The 21,728-nt window shown below is 45.2% G+C and overlaps 1 protein-coding gene across 2 annotated transcripts in view; it reads left to right on the forward strand.

Annotated features, from left to right (window-relative positions):
• GABRG2 (gamma-aminobutyric acid type A receptor subunit gamma2) overlaps nucleotides 1-21,728 on the forward strand; it is a 375,570-nt gene that overhangs the window by 139,773 nt on the left and 214,069 nt on the right. For both annotated transcript variants that reach the window (XM_040344731.1, XM_040344732.1), the window contains exon 2: nucleotides 12,068-12,216. In XM_040344731.1, coding sequence (XP_040200665.1) covers nucleotides 12,068-12,216 — 149 coding nt within the window. The remainder of the gene's footprint in view (nucleotides 1-12,067; nucleotides 12,217-21,728) is intronic.

A 21,728-nucleotide genomic window follows, 5' to 3' on the forward strand; every position in this document is an offset into this window, starting at 1 on the left:
TGGCTCAAGCCCCGTGGATCACACCACACTCTCTCCCCCCTTCATGCCAGACCCACCCTCTCGTCTTCCCAACTTTGACGGCTTTTAGAGCGGCTTGCTCAACGTATCAGGTCTCCTACCTATTAGGCCCAATGACCCCACTTAGGCTTAACCCGGACTTCACCCCGGGTCTCTCTTCCTCCTTTTTATCAGAGGCTTGGCCTTACACTCACATGCGTGCAAATCTCTTCTTTGAAAACGACCGTCTTCTCACTTATGAAAATTTAAAGTCTACGATGAGAAACGGATCATTCCCGTTCTGGACATATGTCCAACTCAGGCACTTCTTTGACAAACCTCGCCCGAAACTGGCCTGGTCCCGCCAACTCACCCCCTTTGAAACTTTATGCTCGGGTACTGAACCTCTGACCTACCTAATCTCTTCTACGTATGCACTACTATTCCCAGATTGCAAACCGAAAGACAATTGGGCCAGCCGAAAATGGGAAACAGAACTTTTCATAGACCTGACAGATCGGGATTGGAAAGCTATATACTCCTGCAAACAGAAGGGATGGTGAATGTACACACACAGGAAAACGCTTTTAAAATATTTTCAAGATGGTACAGGACCCCCCCTCAGAATACATGCTATCTACCCCTCTGTCTCCCCACTGTGTTGGAAATGCACCTCTGTAGTGACAGTGCCACCTGCCACCCCACAATCAAAGGACCGGCAAGCAACACTACCACCTGGGTCACCAAACATCTCCACAATGTCCCATGGAAGCGTTCAACTCTCTATCTCCCAAACACTGGAGTGTAAGATGAAGTACCCCCCTACCCACCCACGATCCCTGGCCCTGAATGCCAGCATTTCAAACTTCCTGGCCTTTGAAATGCTGTCATTCCATCTGGTGGAGACGCAGAGTTTAAAAAGCCTGATGTCATTGGCTGTCCCACAGTACGTCGTGCCCAGCCGCCACTACTTTTCCAGGCGAGCCATCCCTTCCCTGCACAACCAAGTGGGGGACAAAATCAGGTGTGCACTGCGCAAAGCTATCTGTGGCAAGGTCCACCTAACTACGGATACGTGGACCAGTAAGCATGGTCAGGGACGTTATATCTCCCTAACAGCACACTGGGTAAATGCAGTGGCGGGTGGGCCTGAGGCGGATAGCAGTTTGGCGCATTTGTCCTTCCACCACCAAGGATTGCAGGGCGCTTCAGTTTGCCTCCTGTTGCTAACTCCTCCTACTCAGCTTCCTCATCCTCTACCACCTCCTCATCCGGTCAGCGTAACACATTCACCTCCAACTTCAGCACCGCCATGGGTAAACGACAGCAGGCAGTTCTAAAACTTTCCTGTTTGGGGGAAAATCCCCACACCGCACAGGAGTTGTGGAGGGACATGGAACAACAGACCGATGAGTGGTTGGTGGCAGTGAGCCTCAAGCTGGGCCTGGTGGTGTGCGATAATGGGCGAAATCTTGTAGCAGCTCTGGGGCCTATCCGGTTTGACGCACGTCCCTTGCCTGTCGCATGTACTGAATTTGGTGGTGCAGAGGTTCCTTAAAACTTACCCGATATGCCACAGCTACTGCAGAAAGTGCGGGCCGTCTGTGCGCACTTTTGCCGTTCTCACCCTGCTGCTCGCCTGTCAGCGCTGCAGCGTAACTTCGGCCTTCCCACTCACCGCCTCATATGTGACGTGCCCACAAGGTGGAACTCCACCTTGCACATGCTGGCCAGACTGTGCGAGCAGCAGCAGGCGATAGTGGAGACTCAGCTGCAGCACGCACGCGTGAGTAGCTCTGCGGAACATAACCACTTCACCACCAATAACTGGGCCTCCATGCGAGACCTATGTGCCCTGTTGCACTGTTTCAAGTACTCCACCAACATTGCCAGTGCTGATGACGCCGTTCTCATCGTTAGTATCCCAGTTCTATGCCTCCTTGAAAAAACGCTTCGGGCGATGATGGAAGAGGATGTGGCACAGGAGGAGGAGGAGGAGGAGGATGAATTGGGATCATTTCCAAGGCTTTCAGGGCATTCATTCACAAGTGGCTCCGAGGGTGGGTTCCTGCACCAACAAACGCCAGGTGCACAATTATCCAGCAAGGGCACAGTTCTGGAGGATGACGAGGTGGAGGATGAGGAGGAGGAGATGGAGGAACCATGTTCACAGCAGGGTGGCACCCAGACCAGCTCATGGCCATCACTGGTGCGTGGCTGGGGGGATACAGAAGACACAGACGATACACCTCCCACAGAGGACAGCTTTTCGTTGCCCCTGGGCAGCCTGGCACACATGAGCGATTACATGCTGCAGTGTCTCTGCAACGACCGCCGTGTTGCCCACATTTTAACAGGTACTGATTACTGGGTGGCCACGCTGCTGGATCCCCATTACAAGGACAATGTACCATCCTTAATTCCCTCACTGGAGCGTGATCGCAAGATGCACGAGTACAAGCGCACGCTGGTAGACGCGCTGCTGGGGGAATTCCCACCTGACAGTGGGGGCACAGTGGAAGCACAAGGCAAAGGAGGAGTAAGAGGTCGCCAACGCAGCCGGGGCACCGCCAGCACCTCAGAAGGCAGGGTTAGCATGACCGAAATGTGGAAAAGCTTTGTCAGCACGCCACAACAAACAGCACCACCAGCTGATATGGAACGTTTTAGCAGGAGGCAGCATTTCACTAACATGGTGGAGCAGTACCTGTGCACACGCCTACACGTACTGAATGACGGGTCCTGCTTAAACTTCTGGGTCTCCAAATTGGGCACATGGCCTGAGCTTGCCCTTTACGCCTTGGAGGTGCTGGCCTGCCCTGCAGCCAGTGTATTATCTGAACGTGTATTTAGCATGGCAGGAGGGCGTTATCACAGACAAGCGCAGCCGGCTGTCCAGAGCCAATGTGGACAAGCTCACGTTCATTAAAATGAACCAGGCATGGATCCCACAGGACTTGTCCGTACCTTGTGCAGAATAGACACGTATACTGGCCTTACCCAGCCATTCTTGTATTTCTGATCTTTCTAGGGTTGCCACCTTATCCCTTTAAAACCGAAAACATATTAATTACACAGGTTCTCTGGCTGATTAAGGCGCTTATTAAACTTATCGACATTAAATTAACCCCAGAACCTGTGTAATTACTATGTGTTCGGGTTTAAAGGGATGAGGTGGCAACCCTAGATCTTTCTCACTCTTTTGGAGTGTACCCTAATTTAAAAAATAAATAAATTCACCGACACCTCAACCTCCTACTCCATATGGACCTAGGTCCTCCTAGGTCAAGATTATTTTTTTTTTTGTTATGTTATTTTAAGTTATTTCCCTATCCACATTTATTTGCAGAGTACTTGCCATGCTCTTACCAACATTTTGCTGCCATTTGCAGCCCTCTAGCCCTTTCCATTACTTTTTTAGAGACATTTTAGTACTCAAAAGTTTGGGTCCCCATTGACTTCAATGGGGTTCGGGTTTGGGGTCAAGTTCAGGTCAAGTTTGGGTCCCGAACCCGGACTTTTTTCCGAAGTTCGGCCGAACCTGTCAAACCCAAACATCCAGGTGTCCGCTCAACTCTAATCATCAGCAATATGTTCATCATCAGAATTCATAAACATAGCAGTTTTATAATCTCTATCAGATTGTTTTTTATCAGAATGCTTGGCACCCTGCATGCCACTCAACACATCACCCTTCCTCTCCAAAGGAATTATTTTGCCCACTAGGGCGGCTTCACAGTTGTCCTGGGAAACCACTTGAGTCACCATCACTGGCTCCTTGGCGGTTTCCCTTGGCAACTCTGCAGCACCTGTCTCTATCGTTAGGGAACATGGCACACCAACTGTTTTGGTCACCCCTAACACATCTCTCCCTGGCACTCTGCTGGATTACCTTAGGTGCACACAGAGTCCGTATGTCCTTTTCAGTTTTTGACCTTGCTGCAAGGAGGGTTTTAACCTGTGTCTCCCCACTAATCTGGGTAACACACGGCAGCAAGTCCATTTTTACACCGTCTGCAGATCTCCTCACCAGACACACCGCTACTTCACTTGGATCACAAACTGCAATGTCTTACCATATCCCGTAGTAGATAACTCTATCTTCAGTTGAGTGCGCTGTCTCTCAGTTGCATAGTTACTGGCCAACTCCCCCTGGTGGCCACAGGATAAAATCACAGCAGGCATCTCCCACTGTTTAGCACCCCCTGCAGACACAACAGAAAACTCCTTGTTGCCAGGGGTGACTGCAAACATATCTGAAAGGGAATCTTGGCCCACCGACAAAGAGTTCTGCTCAGCAACATTACCTCCAGCTGCACCCCAGAATCTAGGGCAAGAAAATATGTCATGCCCCAGCTGACCACATTCCAGGCATGGTGTTTGGCAACTTTCTCCTGTTGCTAAGGGAGATGGCACTCTCCCAACAGGCAGAATTTTACTTGCATCTTTATGGGGATGATGATATACCTCTTCCCTGTAGCTCCTCTTTCCCATTGACACACTTTCTCCTGTTGCTAACGGAAACGGTGCTGAGGCGGCGTTGCTTTAAAGTTGCCACAACCCCCTTCGGCATTGGAAGGCAGTTGATCCTCCAACGTTGAAGGAATGGATTGCTCAAATGGGTGACACCATAAGATTGGAGAAGTATGTCTATCAACACAGGGGATGCTCAAGAAAATTTGAGCAAGTGTGGGCTCCATGGTTAGATTCCCCTGGCTTATCCCCGGTAGATCTGGTCATGGATAGGCTGCTTAGATAGATGGGGGGGTAGCCAGCCATAGGGGGCAGTCAGAAAGTGGGGAGGTTGATTCATTGGAGCTATGCTGTGTTTGGCATTTGGGGGATGTGGGTACTCCAGTGGGGCTAGTGACTTCTAAACAGTTGTCTCGGACTGAGGTCTTATGTTATATGGGAGTCTGCTGTACTTTCTGTGTGAACTGTCATTTGCACTGGCAGAATGTTTCGGTGATGTGTCTATGAGCTGTGTACTTGCTGTGATTTTCTTTTCTGTTTAAGAAAAATGTTTTTGTTTCTCTCAATAAACATCTCTGATTTAAAAAAAAAAAGTTGCCACAACCCTCTGTAGACAATATCCTTGTCTTGCGGTCCACTGACCTGACATCATAGGCGTTGCTATGGGCAACTGCACCCATCTGCTCACTCTTTACACTCAGAGCAGGCTTCTCATACCTTTGCTTTGCTAAAGCCTGGGACAAAGGGCATTTGGAAACTTCATTCCCCCACTCACTGCATTGCAAACAACACACCTGGCTCTCAACACTTTTCACATTAATAGCTGGCCGGCCTACACCAGCGTTGCCAGGGGCAACAACATGCACTTTCCCTTTGATTTGGTTCAGCGCAGCCAGGTGAATCTTGCACCAGTCTGGGGCTTGTTCTGTCGGTAACAACTAGGGATGAGCCGAACACCCCCATGTTCGGTTTGCACTAGAACCTTTGAACGGACCGTGCAAACATTTAGAACCCCATTGACGTCAATGGGACTCGAACATTCGAATTCAAAAGTGCTAATTTTAAAGCCCCATATGCAAGTTATTGTCAGAAAACGTCTTTGAGAACGTCTTGCCCCAGGGAACATGTATCAATGGAAACAAGTTTTAAAAATGGTCGTTTTTTCTTAAGCAGTGATTTTAATGATGCAGCATCATTAAAAACGCTGCCCCAGAAAAAACAACCATTTAAAAAAAAAAAAATCCATTGATACATGTTCCCTGGGGCAAGACCCGGGTACTCAAAGATGTTTTCACACTCATACTATAGACACCCAACAGGTACAATATTTGAAGGAATTTTTTTTTTAATTTAAGCATCATGATGCTTAAATTTAAAAAAAAAAATTCCTTTAAATATTGTACCTGCTGGGTGTCTATAGTATGCCTATGTAGCTTTATGGTGCACACTGCAGAGGACACAGGCAATACACCACGTGAGAATACTGCAGCTAGCACAATCAACTACCTGCCCGTAAATTAGGAAGAACTGATCTAGCTAAGCTATACAGTGTATAAATATATGTATATCTATCCTTTACACACTGTAACATTAACTGACTAGCCTGCCTGCTCTATCTACCTAGAAAAAATTACACTCTCTCTCTGACTGATCTCTAACCAGCGCCGGAACACACTACACTAGGCCGACCTGCAGATGGCCTTTCATAGTGTGGGGCGTGTACTAAACCCCCTGAACCATAATTGGCCAAAGCCACCCTGGATTTGGCCAATTACGGCTCTCTGTACTGACGGCGCTGTGATTGGCCAAGCATGCGGGTCATGGTGCATGCTTGACCAATCATCAGCGTGCAATGCTGCAGTGAATTATGGGCCGTGGCGCGTCACTCGAATTTGGCACGAATGACTCATTTTGTTTGTATTTCAACGAATGATCGAACATACGATGTTCGAGTCGAACATACGTTCGAGTCGAACATAAAGCTCATCCCTAGTAACAACCCCTCCAGCCATAAGGTTCTGTCTCTCATTTCTGCAATCATTGCTTTCTGTTCGCGTTTTGACCTCCCTATCGCTGCAAACAGGGCAATGGTTTTTAACACAGGAAAATGTTGGTGTACTGTCTCCAAGACTTGCAAACGGCACACTTTCACATGCAGACTTCACTCTTTGCGATTCCGCTTGAACCATCCACTCACTGGGCCTTCCCAAGTGGATACATCTTCTCAGGCCACGCTGAGCTCACTTCCACAGGTACACCACCTGTATGCAACACAGTCCATCAATTGAACTCCTGTGCAATGCAGTTTGCCTGGCTGCCATACACAGCTAACAGCAGTTCACAGCAGAAAACATTGACTTTCAGTTCACATTGGCTGCTCATCACAGTATTGCTGCATAACACACAGTTTTTTTCTACTCACTGTTTTTTTTATGCGAGGATATGGAACTCTTCCAAAACTGCCCGAAGCAATACCTCCACCATATGTAAGATTGGGGTTGTGACGAGATCCTTCCTCGCCCAGGTCCTGCTCTCCCGACACTCCTCTGCTACCAGTGAGTCAGCTTGCAGATTGCAGCGTCTGATGGTCCAGTCATCCAAGGTTCCGGGGTCCGAACTACAGCTATGTGCCATTCAGACCCATTAAGAACAAACACCAGGCAGGCTGTATGTAAGTTCAAGCAGGACTCTTTATTTCAAGTACACAGCACACTTTTATACAGAATTTTGGAACATCCCACTCCCAACAACCGCTTTCCTATTGGTCAATTGTAAAGTATATCCAGTCTTCACTCAAGTCCTCCTTGACCATGCAAATGAGGACTTGAAATTGTCAACAGGGATTGGTCCAATAGCTTGGATAGAAAGACTTGTGTATTGAGACAGAAGCCCCAGGGGGTAATCAATGTACACAATAACCCGGTCTACTTAATTACTACCTCTGAGAGGTTACATTGCTTTAGACAATAGAATGCTAATTCAATACAGCTGACAGGAGGCTTCTGACCTTTAGAACAATAAACACATACATCTTCACACATACATTCTAGATTCAATTAACCTTCAATCCATAGTTTTTTAGCCAGACGGAGTGTCTCCGACACCCGCTCTTAGCCTGCAGAGCACAATAAAAGGTATTTCTCTAGCTGGTTCCACTTAGCATTTCAATAGCCGGTGTCCTTGCATTGAATGTCCCTCTCCTGTGTAACAGATGTCCAGTAGAAACACTTTAATATCTTAAGATCCATGACATTACTTCCCCTGGGAAACAGTCCAACAGCCGCAGTGGGACCCAAACGGGTCAACTCGAGGATGTTGGAAAAGTAGTCTTAAGGTTCCAGGACTGTCCGCTGGGATGACCCATCTGCCTTCCTGTTTTGAGGTCCTGGCCCATAATCGGATGGCAAGAGGCTCACATTCAGTCCTCTCCAAAAGCCCCTGTCCCGGCTAGGTCTGTCACACATCTCCCCCTTTGGCAGGAGACTAACACTGGGAGAGACCCCAATTCCGGTACCCACCCAGTACCCCAGATAACTTGTCCCAAACAGAGCATTACTCACCCAGCCAATCTCTGCCTCTCTCAGAGAACACGCCTGCCGCTGGGGAGAGGCCTGGACTGGCCCTGCTCCCTGGAGTCCTTTCAGCCGCTGGAGAGAAGACAGGGTGGCTGGGCTCAGTTCATCATGCCGTTGGGAATCTGGGCCAACTGGCCACCATTCCTGGGGTATACCAGTGGAGACTGCAGTCCCATCCACTGATGCTAGGTAAAAATCCCCCGGTGCTTGCAAAGCAAAGCCGACATCCTCCTGTCTCAGTGCCGAACCATGTTCTGGGGTTGTGTCCATGGAGATCGGAGTCCCATCCACTACCACAGGAACCCCCTCTCCTGTTAGTTGAGAGCAGAGGCCTGGGGCACCCTGCTCTGTTGCCAGCTCTTCCGCTGGGTTGCTGTGAGTGGAGACCACAGTCCCATCCACCAATATCCGCTCAAGCTGTAGTGGGGTGCAGCCGCCAGTAGCATCCTGTCCTTCTGCCAGTGATTCAGCTGGGAGTACGAGCTTTACCACCTCAGCTTGTTGCTGGGGAGGGGGGCCAACCGCCCCGACTCCCTGGAACTCCACAGTTGGTCCCAGTGCTGGGCAGCGATGGCTAGCATTCTGCCCTGTTGCCAGCACTTCTGCTGGGGGTGCATAATCCATAACATCCTCTGAACAGTCCATACACTCTGTAATCTGTGGCTGGGGAGTGATCGCCATCTTCTCACCCTGAGCCTCCGGAACTGCCACAGGGGTGGGGCAGAGGTCTTGATCCCTCTGTCCGGTGACCAGCGCTTCAGCTGGGGAAGTTCCTTGTAACTCCACAAATACTGTACTTGGTGCTGGGCAGAGCACAGTGAAGTTTGGCCCTGATACCAGCTCTTCTGTTGGAGGCTCCCCAGGTTGTTCTTCCTCAGCAGAAAAGTCTATCCAATCCCCTGTCTCTACAACTGGTGTCTGGGGATAGAGGTTCACCATCTCCTGTCCATGGAACCCAGAAGATGCTATGGGTACTGAGCAGAGGTTAGCAGAGCTCGGCCCTGCGGTCAGCACTTCAGCTTTGGGAATGGCAAGCTCCCGATTTTCCACTGCTGATTCATCAGCCAGGATTTCATCACTGTCAGCTGATATTTCCTCATAGTCCCAGGTAAAGGGAATCTCACCCTGCTGCTGAGCGGAGTCTAGCAGCTGTTTGTAGGCGATTTCCAGTTCCCATTCCTGAGCGGCCAGGAATTCCAAATCTTCCTGTAACCAGTGCACTTCCGGGACATTCAGTCTTCGCTCTCTGTGCTCCATTATTTCCTCCCAACGCCACTCCCGATCGCTCCCAAAGTTGGGATCCCTGGACATCCTCCAATACAACAATCCCAGGCCATCATAGTCAAAGCCTTCCGTGGGGCTGTCATCCGCTGACCAGGGGCACTCTTGGACTACATACCACCGGAGGGCTCTGTAGCTCTCGTCCAACCGCATCTCTTCCCGGATCAGCCTGCTTAACTCTGCTGTCCACTCCTGCTTTGGTTGTTCCCCCAATAACAGCATCCGTACTTCATACTGTGACCAGTACCTTACATGGATGGAGGGGAGAGCTTTTCCCTGGAGTCGCTGCTCGCGGGCTAGCGCTTCTTTCCAGAGTTCGCAGCGGATCGAATCAGACCATCCAAGCAGGACCTCCTCTGATACTGGTCCTCTGCGCTGTATCTGCTTCTCTCGCAACCTCCTTCTGAATTCCTCTTCCATGGTTACTGATATCTGTACCTCTCCTCTTCTTTCATTTGGTGCTGCTTCTTTAGGCGTTGTCACCGATCGCCGTATTTCTGCAATTCTCAGCTCCTGTTGCCGCTCTCGTTCTCTCTGTTGTCGCTCTCGTTCTCTCTCATCCTGCCGCTGGAGGTCTCTAATGGTATTCTGTATGGCGGTCTCTGATGGGTTCGCACCATATAATGCCAACCGCTGTTGAACTCGCTGCTGGAACAAGTCTTCAACTGACCGGGGTCCTGCATCACCATCCCTCTGATCCATCTCGGCTAGCGCAATGATCAGGGTGGCCTTGTTCTTCCCACCGGTCCCTCCACGGCTCTCAAGCAAGTCTTTTAGCATGGTTCTCCTCCAGGCTGCATAGCTGGTCATTCATGGTGGTGGTTTGGAGTTGTCCCAGTAACTGGAGAGCAAATCCCACCGCTGCCAACCAATGTGACGAGATCCTTCCTCGCCCAGGTCCTGCTCTCCCGACACTCCTCTGCTACCAGTGAGTCAGCTTGCAGATTGCAGCGTCTGATGGTCCAGTCATCCAAGGTTCCGGGGTCCGAACTACAGCTATGTGCCATTCAGACCCATTAAGAACAAACACCAGGCAGGCTGTATGTAAGTTCAAGCAGGACTCTTTATTTCAAGTACACAGCACACTTTTATACAGAATTTTGGAACATCCCACTCCCAACAACCGCTTTCCTATTGGTCAATTGTAAAGTATATCCAGTCTTCACTCAAGTCCTCCTTGACCATGCAAATGAGGACTTGAAATTGTCAACAGGGATTGGTCCAATAGCTTGGATAGAAAGACTTGTGTATTGAGACAGAAGCCCCAGGGGGTAATCAATGTACACAATAACCCGGTCTACTTAATTACTACCTCTGAGAGGTTACATTGCTTTAGACAATAGAATGCTAATTCAATACAGCTGACAGGAGGCTTCTGACCTTTAGAACAATAAACACATACATCTTCACACATACATTCTAGATTCAATTAACCTTCAATCCATAGTTTTTTAGCCAGACGGAGTGTCTCCGACACCCGCTCTTAGCCTGCAGAGCACAATAAAAGGTATTTCTCTAGCTGGTTCCACTTAGCATTTCAATAGCCGGTGTCCTTGCATTGAATGTCCCTCTCCTGTGTAACAGATGTCCAGTAGAAACACTTTAATATCTTAAGATCCATGACAGGGGTTATTAGACTCCAGCGATAGATGCGTTTTCCAGTGAGTACGCCAATCCAGAACTGAGTTTTTAAGGGCCTGGTAGCCCACTTTTATTTAAAAGTACAAAAGTTCACAAATACAATAGCAGCCCTCGCAGGGGGTTCCACCATTCCTGTATCTTGCCAAATCAACAGTTTAGCCTCCTGGCTGTCACACTTGCCATCCGGCTGTTTCAGGCCTTTAGCTTAGGCCTAAGTTCTGTTCCTCAGAACAAACAGTTTCCCAGAGTTAAGCACACATCTAGCTTACTCCTATCAGTGTCTTGCTGCTCAATCATTAAGGACATCTGCCTCCAGCAGACATGCATACAGCCTCTGACTCCTCTTCAGAGGGATTTGGGAATCCACCTGATTCCCGGGACAGACTTTCTGTCTGTGGGTGGGGCTCTGAGCCCACCCTCACAATATATATATATATATATATATATATATATATATATATATATACACGTTTTGTAAATCCTAATTAATTGTTTTTTTGATAAATAATTTTTTGCTCACTGCTTGTTAGGACATTGGCGGGTGACAGCTCGCTAAGATCCAGGAGGAAGCTGTCAGATTTTATTAAATGTTTCATCTCATGCTGCAGCTGTAGGTTTGCTCAAATGAAAACCCATTCATTCAGGCATCTGCACAGGATTTTCCATACATAGTGGTGAGGTCTCTCTCATATTATTTCCTCTCCTGGTCAAGAATTGTTGTGTATAGCTATTTTCTGTATTGGTGAATGATTACTCTCATAGTCAAATGTTCTCATGGCTATTTTTCCCTTAGGATTAAATGTTATATTCACCAAGTGAAAGATAACAGAGAAACTATTACACACATATTACAAACATTATAGGTATTATTCATTAGGCTTGCAAAAATATTGAAACATTTGGAAAGCAATTTTTTTTTTTTTTTTTTAGAAACAGACCGCTTTTTGATTATAGAGAAGACATTTCACTTACAGAAAATAGCAACCGAGGAACACATGCTAATTTAATTAGTACTAAGGTTAACATAGAACATTATCATTTTTTATTTTTATTAAATTACATTAATATCTAATTTTTATATTTTCTACATTTTTTTAAAGTTCTTTACAGAAAGAAGATGAGGACTATGAGGACGCACCATCTAATAAAACATGGTTACTCACACGCAAATTCCTTGATAATGATGTAACATCTATTTTAAATGGACTTCTCAAAGGTTATGACAACAAGCTCAGACCTGATATTGGAGGTATGTGCTTATCCAAAATACATTACTGTATAAAATAATCAAAAATGCAATTACATAATTTCCATAAAGAAAAATATGATGTCTTTATTTAGGCAGTTGTGGTAGTGGGGAGGAAAATACCCGCAGAGAGGTATTGGAGGCAGAAAATAATTATGTAATAGATCCAACATTAGAAAATAAGGAAATATGGTTAGAGAAACAACAAGCATATAAGATAGTAATCACGCGGGAAGTAGAGACCAGACGACTCTTTTTGCGGCAGTCCTCCTTTGCAGAGGGTGAAAGTGTCGGAAAGATGCTGGCGCAATTAGTGAAGTCTAACTCCCTCCCCTCTGATATCCGGTCTATTAGATCAGCAGGAGGGGTAATAACATCAGACACCTCAGAGATAGTGCAGACCTTTCAAGGGTATTATGAAAAACGTTATACTGCACAGAAGGTGGGGATGGAAGGAGAAATGGAGGATTTCCTGGGGAGGTTAGAGATTCCATCTATTACACAAGTAGAAAGGGAAGAATTAGAAACTCTAATATCACTCATAGAAATCCAGCAGGCAGTAGCAGATATGGCAAATCAAAAGTAGCCTGGCCCAGACAGGCTCCTGATGGAAATATATAAATATTACGGAGAAATACTACTACCAGAGCTCATAAAAGCATTAAATGGAGCTGCCACGGAAGGAAGACTCCCTGCGCCGATGCTGGAAGCAACTATTATAGTTATACCAAAAGAAGGGAAGCACCCCTTTAGACCCTGCAGCATATAGACCAATTTCCCTCTAATGCTCCGATGCCAAGATAGTAGCTAAGGTTTTGGCATCAAGGCTTAATAGGCTTATTTCAAAACTGATCCATCCAGATCAGACGGGATTCATAGCTAATAGATCTACCAGTATGAATATCAGAAGGACATTTTTAAATTTACAAACCCCAACGAAGATTAAGGGAACAAGAGCTGTATTGTCACTGGACGTGACCAAAGCATTTGACAGTGTAGAATGGGGCTATATCTAGAGGGTGCTGGGGAAATTCGGATTTGGTTCGATATTTACTGGCTGGATAAAAATGCTTTATGATAATCCTAGGGCCAAACTTAGAATTAATAATGAACTCCCAAAAAAGATTCTCCTGGAGAGGGTGACACGACAGGGGTGCCCTTTGTCGCCCCTGCTCTTTGCCCTAATGATGGAACCTTTGGCGATAGCCATAAGGTCAAGCACCCAATTGGAGAAGTTGTGGCACTGGGAATGCCACAACTGACGGTGGTGGATACACTGAGATATTTGGGGATATTGATGATGAAAGATCCCAATCAATATATAAACAAAAATCTAATCCCCCTACTGGCTAAATTTAAACAAAAAATGTATATTTGGAAACGGCTCCCCCTATCAGTGGCTGGTAGATGTAGCTTAATTAAGATGGTTTGGCAGCCACAACTGCTGTATATAATGCATCACTCTCCAGTTTGGATCTGTAGAAAATGGTTTAATAAAATCGAAACACTTTTCAGAGAGCTAATATGCAAAGGGAGACAAGCCAGGATTCGACTTCATACATTGCAGCTCCCAATAGCGGAAGGAGGTCTTGCAGTTCCCTACCCCGAGAGTTACTATTTATCGGCACAATTGCAACAACAAATGGGATGTAATATCCCGGGGGGGGCACCCCTAATGGGAGAATAATGCTAAATGGAGCTGCACATGATACTATTATCAAAGTATTAGAGGCAGATTCCTTTAGATATAGGAACCCAACAATAAAAATGATAACTAAAATATGGAAAACGGTTAAAAAACTGATGGGATATATCGGGTTTACTGAGTACACCCCTCTGTGGAATAATATCAACTTGCAGGAAATCCTCCAGAAAGGAAAGGTGGAGGAATGGGAAATGCATGGTATTAAAAGGCTGAGACAACTGTATAAGGGTGATAGATATAGAGAATTCCTGGATTTGAGGGAGAAATTTAATATACCACAACACTCCTTCTTTACTTATATTCAGGTAGGGCATGCCCTTGCAGCCCAATTCATGATACAAACCCTAGAGTGAAATAAAATGCCCCTATTCCAAAATTTAGTTAAGGTAGGCCCAACTAAGGGTCTTATATCTGAAATATATGGACAGATATGCAAAAAGATCAATACAGGGTCTAACCTCCTTAAAGTAAGAGAGAGATGGGAAGAGGATATTGGGGAAATAACACAGGAGCTGTGGAGGAGAATCCTAGAGATGGGACCAAAGGTTTCAGTTTCACCCCCGCAGAAAGTCTCCCACCTGATGTTGATAAATAGAGCTTATTATACACCTAAGCGCCTGTTCAAGTACGGAAGAAGACCAGACGATAAATGTCCTAGATGTCAGGGGCCTGGAGACCTAGTGCCCATGGTGTGGCGCTGCCCAAAGCTGTTCCGGTACTGGGAGGGAATGCCTAATATCTTGAGTGATACATTTGGAACACCTTTGGCGATGGAGGCCACACTGTGTGTACTGGGATACATGAAGGAACGGGAGGAGAAGAAGAGCACTACAGTTGCAATATTGAGATGTTTGTTTCAAGCCAGAAAATTAATAGCCATGAGATGGCAGGCGACAATGCCCCCGGCAGTAAGAGAATGGATCAGGGTAATAAATGGGTCAATCTGCAAAGAAAGAGCAATCTACATAAAAATAGGTAACCTTAAGGACTTTGAGGAGATGCGGAAGCCATGGTTGGAGAAAAAAGGTGCTCCTCTCTGGAGGGTAAGAACTACAGCAGGGGTGGAGAATAACCAAAATATAATATCTGATTGAAAAGCCACATGTGTGATATTTCAGTAGAGTCATGGTTATTGTAGCCTTGGGACCTAGATGGGGTAGGGGAGACAACCGGGTGAGGGAACTGCCCTACGAAACCAACGGTAAAGAGATTAATACAGTAGAGTAGTACTAAGTGGGGAGGAATAAACAGTAGGGAGGGATGAGAAATAGTACAATTATAATATCGAAAGTGGGTAAAATAATATATAGACTTCCTGGCCCGGTTGTCTCTTCTACTCCAGTAAATGTTATTTCTTGTTCTCCCTTTTTTTTTTTTCCAGTATGCTAATTAAGGTGGTCTCACTTTCTGTATTTGTACTACTGTAAGATTATGATACATATAAGAAATATTTTTTTCCTGTTTTTTAATGAATTGTTAAATGCTTGTATGAGATAAAAAAAAAAAAAGAATAAAGAATGAATATATAAAAAAAAAAGGATAGGATCCAGAGGGGGAGGAGAATATAAGCTAAAAAGAAAAAGGATGTAAGAGGAGACAGAATTTTAAATATGAGTAAAAAGGTATTTACAGAACAGATGCTTAAAAAAAGATTTTAGAGAAAGGTTTAAAGTCCACTTCACCCTGTAAGTTAAATACATTTCAAACATATATGGAAGTCCACAACTATGTCCATAAATTGAACATCAAACAATATATTATGTCTAGTCCAGTCAAGGAAAACAGAATTATTCCAACGAATGTTCAGCATTCTAACCTTTTAAATGCTTCCCTGTTCAACCCCCTAAGAGGTTTGGCCCCCTCACTGAAGATTTTTTTTTATGTTTTTTTAAGGGACCTCCACAAACATTGGGTCCGGAATGTTAAGATGCAGAAGTATTTGGAGAAATAATTAGTTATCAGGCCAGTTGATTAAGAGGGGATTGTCGTTTTGGATATATTATCTAGCAGAGATGGACCTTATTTTGGAGGATGAAGAGACCTATATTCCACGTAGAAGTGATCCAGTTTGGACCTATAAATAAAGCTGGAAACAATTGTTAATAGGGGTTACAAGCAAGGTATTCTAAATAAGAAAGAAAAATATTTTTTAGTACCAACTGCTCCGCATACTCCGGTAATGTATTATGTATATAAATACAGATGGTGCAGCGCTCAAATAAAATAATAAAAGATGAATAGAAAGTCCATAAAATCCCAGTACACCTCCAGTGAGTGCCAATGTAGACAGACAGATGACTGTGTAGGTAACTTCACACGTGCTAGACACACATCCACCACCACATGGAATGGCCTCTCACCTCACCACCTGGACCCTTTGATTATGGAGGGTCAAATGCGCTTTATGTGTAAATATCAGCAAATCCAGCAGTAGTAGAGACGTCACAGAGAAACCGATAGGTCATCCCAGGTCATGTAATAAACAAATGCCAAAACATAGTGCTCTCCGTTTGGATAAACGATTTAATCGTAATGAAGGTAAAAAAGCACTCACAATGAAGGCACCATGATCAGTGCCGATGTATGCAGCGTGTATATTGAGCAAAGTGATAGCCGCGGGTGACGCCACAAACCTCCCTCCGTACGCGTTACATCCTCTATGGGCGTGGACTTCTTCAGCGGTGAAGGAGGCATGGAGAACACCCGCTATTTATGTGTGTAAGTTGCCATAGGAACCCAGCGTCTTACTTATGGAGAGTCAACATCGAGTGTCAGAAGGCTAATTTGCATAGCAGTGTCCAGCCCAAACCATGCAAAATGACATTCATGGAGAGGACTCATCATTTGCAATGTATATTATCGCAAAGAAGAAAAGCAAAAAAACGCACAGTTCGAATATTAATTTTTAAAAGTGTAAATAATACTCATATGCTAATTAGCTGTAAAAATGGATGATATTTAATCACTTTAAAAATATGTTAATAAAAACCAAAATTAATATAAAATCAATTTTGGTAACGAAAAAATTGCAACGTCAACCGCGGCCATCATTACAAAGAAATAAAACGATTAACGATCAGTGATAAAACAATTAATATCAAAATCAATAGTCAATCCCCCAGGGGCAAGCACCTCGGTTTCATGTATCCAATAGGATTCACGTTTACTCAGCTGACGAATAAGATTACCCCCCCTCCAGTGGTTGGTAACCCTTTCAATCCCCCAAAATTGTAAGCTCTTGGAATTTTTTTTATGAACTAGTTTAAAATGTCTAGATACATTGTGGTTAATAAAACCTTTCTTAATATTTCTGACATGCTCATCAACTCTCATATGCAAAGATCTAGATGTCCTTCCTACATATTGCAACCCACAACCGCATTGCAACATATATACAACACCGACCGTATCGCATGTGATGAGCTGCTTAATCTCATATTCTCTACTTGTAGCAAATGATAAAAACTTTTTCAGTTTCTTAACATTTGTTTCGGAGTGTTTACAATAACCACACCGACCATAAGCATAAAAGCCTCCCAAAAACGCGAACAACTTATTTTCCCTAGGGATCGGTGGATTAAGGACACTTGGTGCTAGACGATCCCTCAGCGAGGGTGCTTTTTTGTATATAAACTGCAGACGTGCAGGCAAAACAGGTCCTAACACTCTGTCATTTTTCAAGATAGACCAATTCTTATTGATGATTCTCTCAAACGCTTTGAATTCAACGCTGTAATCAAGAATCATCCTGAAATTATTAACATCTGGGTTAGGTTTACTGACATGGTCAGCAACCAATATATTTCTCTCCATCATATTAACTTTAGTGATCTCACCTTCAAGATCACTTTTGGCGTAACCTTTTTCTTAAAACCTAGATAACAGCACTCTAGACTAGCTGATGAAATCGCCAACTTTGGTGCAATTCCGACTCAACCTAATAAATTAACCCCTGGGGATATTGCACAACCATGATCGATGGTGGCAACTCCCCAGAGGTATATAGGAATTGCGGTCAGTAGGTTTGAAGTGGTTGATCAGTTTGAAATGATCATCTGACTTATTGATCACTAAATCCAAAAATACCTGCGATAACAGACCAATTCAGGGGGGCGGTGGGCAAAAATGGCTTCCTCCTGCCAGTGGGCCATAAATATATTGGCCACACTGGGAGCAAACCGAGCTCCCATAGCTACCCCCCTGGTCTGTAAGTAGAACTCCTTATCGTACCAAAAATAATTCCTGGTGAGACAGAAATTCAAACAAGTCAACAGAAATTCCTGATGTCTACCCGATAGCATAGAAGAGGCCAAAGCCCACTCGACTGATGACATAGCATCACCATGTCCTATAATAGTGTATAGTGAGCTTACATCAGCCGTCACCAGAATAGTGGACGATGTGCATTCCAGGGATTCAAGTAACTGTATGATGTGTTTAGTATCTTTTAAGAAAGCAGGTGTTTGGATAACAAGAGGGTGAAGAAAAGAAACAATGTATTGTCCCAATCTCGCGGAAATTAAATCAATCCCATTTACAATGGGCCTACCTGGGGGGGTAGTACTGTTCTTATGGATTTTAGGCAAAAAGTATATTACAGAAGTCCTACAAAAGAGGGGGTCCAAATACATAGCCTCCTTCTTTGTTAGGATCTTTTGATCCTTCCCATCCTCCACAATGCTATGTAGTTCATCTTTGAATGATAACATGGGATCCCTCCCGAAAACACTGTAAGTGTCCTCATCACTCAAAAGATGACTAATTTCTGTCTGGTAATACACCTTACTCAAAATGACATGTCCTCCCCCTTTGTCAGCAGGTCTGATAACAATATCTTTCCGAGCCTCTAGAGATTCCATCCCACGTTTGATGTACTGTGGGTCCATAACTTTCTTAATTTTAAGATCATTCAGATCTTTGATAACCATGGGCCAGATTCAGGTAGAAGTGCGGCGGCGCAACGTATCGTAGATACGTTACACCGCCACAAGTTTTCATCGCAAGTGCCTGATTCGCAAGTGCCTGATGAAAACTACGCCGGCGGCCTCCGGCGTAAGCCCGCGTAATTTAAATGGGCGTGTGCCATTTAAATTAGGCACACTCCTGCGCCGGACCTACTGCGCATGCTCCATTTCGTAACTCCCGCCGTGCTTTGCGCAAAGTGACGTAATTTTTTCGAACGGCGACGCGCGTAGCGTACTTCCGTATTCCCGGACGTGTTACGCAAACGACGTGAAATTTTAAATTTCGACGCGGGAACGACGGTCATACTTTAGACAGCAATACGTTTGCTGACTAAAGTTAAGGCACCCAAAACGACGACTAACTTTGCGATGGAAAACTAGACTAGCGGCGATGTAGCGAATGCGAAAACCCGTTGTGGATCGCCGTAACTCCTAATTTGCATACCCGACGCTGGTTTACGACGCAAACTCCCCCCAGCGGCGGCCGCGGTACTGCATCCTAAGATCCGACAGTGTAAAACAATTACACCTGTTGGATCTTAGGGATATCTATGCGTAACTGATTCTATGAATCAGTCGCATAGATACTCTGAGAGATACGACGGAGTATCTGAGATACTCCGTCGTATCTCCTTTGTGAATCTGGGCCCATGTTTTTAAACACATCAGTAAACTTATTATCTGTATTCAAAGGATTGAAAATGGATTTGTTACGTAATGTGGAATGATCCTTAAGCACAAGTAAAGAGTTACTACTAGGGTGCGAAAGAAAATATTTCTTCATATTCAGAGATCTCATATATTTTTGTAAACTCACATATGTCTGAAATTTGTTCAGATTTTTTGTGGGAGCGAACTTAAGACCTCTGTCTAAAACCTTTAGTTCATCCTCATTTAATGAAATACCACTCAGATTATAAATTCCTGCTCCTAATACGGTCTGGACCTTTTGTAATCTCCTACTCCCTCTCCTTCCTCTCGTTCTTTTTGCTTTCCTAATAGGCCCATACTTGGTGGAGTTTGTAGCATTTGTTGTGGGGGCTGTCTCCACCATTCCCCTGGATTCGGTTTGAATATCGGGGGGGCTTGGGCTCGGCGTGCCCCTAAAAAATCACCCCTATTTTGGGGCGCTTGATCAGATAACGGGGCATATCTGTTCTGTGTGAGAATTGGTCTATCTTGAGGGTGATGCGATCCATCCCCATAGGGATGATCACCATTAGTCCCATAGTCATAATTATCTTGCCTATTATTAGAGGATCCATAATGATTAGGAGAAGAAGGATAGCCACCATTATAAGCATGTGGAGGATGACTATTTCCTCTACCTATTTTTCCCTCTTTTGTTCCCTCTAAATGGTTGATCTCTATATGGAGAAGAAGGTTGATCCATATTAGGGTATACATATTCATGTGCAGGATTGGTTCTAGGAATGTCAACAGGTGTATCAGGTATGTTGTTAACAATAGGGGCTACACCAGGGGTAGGAGTATTTTGCCATTTAAATATCTGTCCCCCACTGAAGTCATCCAAATCCCTAATGAATTTTTTCTTCTTTTTATTTTGGATCTCCAAATCCCATTTAATGAGCTTGTTTTTCAAATCTCCTGAGAGTTTAGGAAATTCATCACTATCCTTAAGATGTTCCACACCATTAGTGATCTCCCTAATCTGGGAATCGAGAATTTTCATTTTTCTCTGCTTACGAATTAGGCCTCGTACACACAACCGGACAGTCCGCTGAAAACGGTCCGCCGGACCGTTTTCAGCGGACATGTCCGGTCGGAGATTTCTGTCTGATGGTTGTACATGTACAGACGACCGAACATGTCCGACGGACAGGATTCCAGCGGGCATGTTTCTTAGCTAAGAAACATTTGTACGTTTGAAAACGGTCGGGTGGACAAATGTCCGCTGGAAACCTGTCCGCTCGGCTGTACAGACGACCGAACATGTCTGCTGAAACTGGTCCGCGGATCAGTTTCAGCAGACATGTTCGGTCGTGTGTACGGGGCCTAAGAAGAAACTCAAGTAATTCAAACCCCTTTTGTTTTTCAAATCCCCTGAGAGTTTAAGAAATTCATCGCTATCCTTAAGATGTTCCACACCATTAGTGATCTCCCTAATCTGGGAATCGAGAATTTTCATTTTTCTCTGCTTACGGATTAGGCCTCGTACACACGACCGGACAGTCCGCTGAAAACGGTCCGCCGGACCGTTTTCAGAGGACATGTCCGGTCGGAGATTTCTGTCTGATGGTTGTACACACCATCAGACAGAAATGAGAGACAATCCGCGTGGACAGACAGCGCGGTGACGTGTCTGCGCCGTCGCCGCGACGATGATGCGGCAATGTGCGCGATGCTGAAAGGTCAATGCTTCCACGCATGCATCGAAGTCATTCGACACATGCGAGGGATGGCGGCCGGTCGGTCTGTACAGACGACCGAACATGTCTGACGAACAGGATTCCAGCGAGCATGTTTCTTAGCATGCTAAGAAACATTTGTACGCTCGAAAACGGTCGGGTGGACAAATGTCCGCTGGAAACCTGTCCGCTCGGCTGTACAGACGACCGAACATGTCTGCTGAAACTGGTCCGCGGACCAGTTTCAGCAGACATGTTCGGTCGTGTGTACGGGGCCTAAGAAGAAACTCAAGTAATTCAAAGCCCTTTTTAACAAAAAAACTACTCCATTCTACCATGGAGTCATCATCAGTTATCGTTGGGTGGCAAATCCCATCATAGGCGTCTAGGAACCAATTTGGCGGATAAATATTGCTCAAATGAGGCAATATCTCACCAAGTCTTGATCTTTTAATGGGATCTTTGGGTGAGACCCTA

This window comes from Rana temporaria, chromosome 3 (assembly GCF_905171775.1).
Source record: "Rana temporaria chromosome 3, aRanTem1.1, whole genome shotgun sequence".
NCBI classification, from domain to species: domain Eukaryota; kingdom Metazoa; phylum Chordata; class Amphibia; order Anura; family Ranidae; genus Rana; species Rana temporaria.